This window comes from Mesoplodon bidens (assembly GCF_964165515.1).
Source record: "Mesoplodon bidens genome assembly, chromosome: 8".
NCBI lineage: Eukaryota > Metazoa > Chordata > Mammalia > Artiodactyla > Ziphiidae > Mesoplodon > Mesoplodon bidens.
The window spans coordinates 26798515-26801624 of NC_138165.1; the positions used below are offsets into that span (position 1 = coordinate 26798515).

The 3110-nt window shown below is 50.8% G+C and overlaps 1 protein-coding gene across 1 annotated transcript; it reads left to right on the forward strand.

Moving 5' to 3' along the window:
• Positions 1-1586: 1586 nt before the first annotated feature.
• Positions 1587-2832, forward strand: LOC308622028 (glyceraldehyde-3-phosphate dehydrogenase-like). Its single transcript, XM_081243067.1, has one exon. The coding sequence runs from the start codon at positions 1628-1630 to the stop codon at positions 2615-2617; it is 990 nt and encodes a 329-aa protein (XP_081099193.1). The 5' UTR covers positions 1587-1627; the 3' UTR covers positions 2618-2832.
• Positions 2833-3110: the final 278 nt, after the last annotated feature.

Below are 3110 nucleotides of genomic sequence, written 5' to 3' on the forward strand. Positions count from 1 at the left end.
ACAACTAGACATCCAGACGTGAGAACTCTGAGGCCCAGACCAACTAGCTGAATTGTCAGGAGGCTGGTGATAGAAAATAGCCTAGAAGACCCCAACGGAGCTCTGGAGTCCTCACTGAGGGTTTTGGTCAAAAAGTGTCTTGTATATGTTATGTCTCTCACTCAGACAATGATACTGAAGGAGAAAGAATGATAAAATTTACATTTGTGAAAGGTTTTCTATATATTAACAAGCTTCCGTGTGCTTTTTTTTTTTTTTTTTTTTTTTTTTTTTGGCAAGGCTGGTGTCTCTTCCTAGCTATTAGCTCACTCCCTTACTGTGCTTCAGGTTCTTTGATTCCAGGAGAACAGCCTTAAGGCTCAGCCTGAGAACACTGCACGCACTCCCCCATCTCCTCACCTCCACAGTGGAAGGTCCACTTGGAAGCCGCCCAGGCCAAGTCCTCCCCAAGGAACGGAGAGGATGCCACCCAAAGAGCCCCCGGAGCTCCCGCCACCTCCAGTGCGCATGTGCTCCCCGCCCCAGCAGAGACCACCGCTGGTATTTAGCAAGAAGCCTGCAGAATAATTACTATCGCTGACAGCTGTTAAGGGCCCATTAGGGAGTGTCAGCTTTCCACAGGCAGCTGCATTTCTGAGAAAAGGGCCTGACCTTGGGGCAAAAAAACAACAACAACAAAAATCCCCCACAAAACTAGCAGCTCTTTCCATTTCAAGAGAACAAGTTGTTGAACCTGAAGTGGCAAGAGAGTTCGCAAACCCCTTGATCCCTCACTTCTGGCACGGTCCATCCACTCTGGGCTAAGATGTGGGTCTGGACTATAACATAAGCACTTCCCCTCCCTACCTCCAAAACACATGCTGAGAACATGGTGAACAGCCTTAGGAATTCTTCACAGTCAAGGAGGAAGTTGGGGAGACTTGGGTTTGAAGCATGAGGCCAACCATGGCACATGCTTGGATATCCATTTATCACCTCGTGTTTGGGAATGTTAGTAAGTGCATGTGCAGTGGTTGGTGCTTTGGAAGAAATGAAGGAGGCATCAGATGCCACCCCTGCCCTGGAGGAGCATACAATCTGAAACGAGAGCTAACACTTGGCAACAATTAAAAACCAAAACAAGACTAAGTACTACACATAATTCAGAGATGGTATCCCATGGCACTCACAGAGCTTAGGGAGCAGAGAGGTCACCAAAGGCCAGAGTGTGGTCCTCAACCTCCCTTTCTTCGGGCCCTCTGTAGATGCTGTCCTCCCAGGAGTCTGTCCCAGCTTTCTTGCTCAGTAGTTCCTAAGAACCCATATTAGGATTCTCTCAGGTGCTGCTGACACGTACCCAACTTGAATGAGCATTAAGAGAGTGGGTCTCATAGAGAACAGACTTGCGGTTGCCAAGGGCGAGGGCGGGATGGAGTGGGAGTTTGGGGTTAACAGATCCATACCATTATATATAGAATGGATAACAACAAAGTCCTACTGTATAGCCCAGGGAACTATATTCAATATCCTATGATAAACCATACTGGAAGAGAATATATTTTAAAAAGGATGTATAGGCTCTCTGCTCCTCCCCGTTCGACAGACAGCCGTGTCTTGTGTGCAGTGCCAGCTGCGTCCCGGAGACAAGATGGTGAAGGTCGGAGTGAACGGATTTGGCCGTATTGGGCGCCTGGTCACCAGGGCTGCTTTTAACTCTGGCAAAGTGGACATTGTCGCCATCAATGACCCCTTCATTGACCTTCACTACATGGTCTACATGTTCCAGTATGACTCCACCCACGGCAAGTTCCATGGCACAGTCAAGGCTGAGCACGGCAAGCTTGTCATCAATGGAAAGGCCATCACCATCTTCCAGGAGCGAGACCCCGCCAACATCAAATGGGGTGATGCTGGTGCTGAGTATGTGGTGGAGTCCACTGGCGTCTTCACCACCATGGAGAAGGCCGGGGCCCACTTGAAGGGTGGAGCCAAGAGGGTCATCATCTCTGCCCCTTCTGCCGACGCCCCCATGTTTGTCATGGGCGTGAACCACGAGAAGTATGACAACCACCTCAAGATCGTCAGCAATGCCTCCTGCACCACCAACTGCTTGGCCCCCCTGGCCAAGGTCATCCATGACCACTTCAGCATCGTGGAGGGACTCATGACGACGATCCATGCCATCACTGCCACCCAGAAGACCGTGGATGGCCCCTCCGGGAAGCTGTGGCGTGATGGCCGAGGGGCTGCCCAGAACATCATCCCTGCTTCTACTGGCGCTGCCAAGGCTGTGGGCAAGGTCATCCCTGAGCTGAACGGAAAGCTCACTGGCATGGCTTTCCGCGTCCCCACCCCCAACGTGTCTGTCGTGGATCTGACCTGCCGCCTGGAGAAACCTGCCAAATACGAGGACATCAAGAAGGTGATGAAGCAAGCGTCGGACGGCCCCCTCAAGGGCACTGAGGACCAGGTTGTCTCCTGTGACTTCAACAGTGACACCCACTCTTCTACCTTCGATGCTGGGGCTGGCATCGCCCTCAACGACCACTTTGTCAAGCTCATTTCCTGGTACGACAACGAATTTGGCTACAGCAATAGGGTGGTGGACCTCATGGTCCACATGGCCTCCAAGGAGTAAGAGTCCCTGGACCACCAGCCCCAGCAGGAGCACGAGAGGAAGAGAGAGGTCCTCCGCTGCTGGGGAGTCCTTGCCCCACCTCCGTCCTCCAACACACTTGAGAATCTCCTGACCTCCACGCAGTTTCCATCTCAGACCCCCTGAGGAAGAGGAGGAGGAGGGGCTTAGGGAGCCCTACCGTGTCATGTACCATCAGTAAAGTACACTGTCCCCAGGCTAAAAAAAAAAAAAAAAAAAAAAAGGATGTATATATACGTAGAGCTGAATCACTTTGCTGTACAGCAGAAATTAATACAACATTGTACATCAACTATACTTCAATTAAAAAAAAAAGACAGTGGGTCTCCATCCTGGCAGCACATTAGAATCACTCAGGGACCTTTAGAAATTACCTATGCCCAAATTCTGTCCCAGACCGACTGAATCATAATCCCCAGATGAGGGTCCCCAGCATCAGATTCCAGTGGGTACAAGGTGGAAAACCACCGGTTTA

Bases quoted from the DNA above. Each gene is read 5' to 3' on its own strand.
- LOC308622028 (XM_081243067.1), top strand. From the start codon at position 1,628: ATGGTGAAGGTCGGAGTGAACGGATTTGGCCGTATTGGGCGCCTGGTC.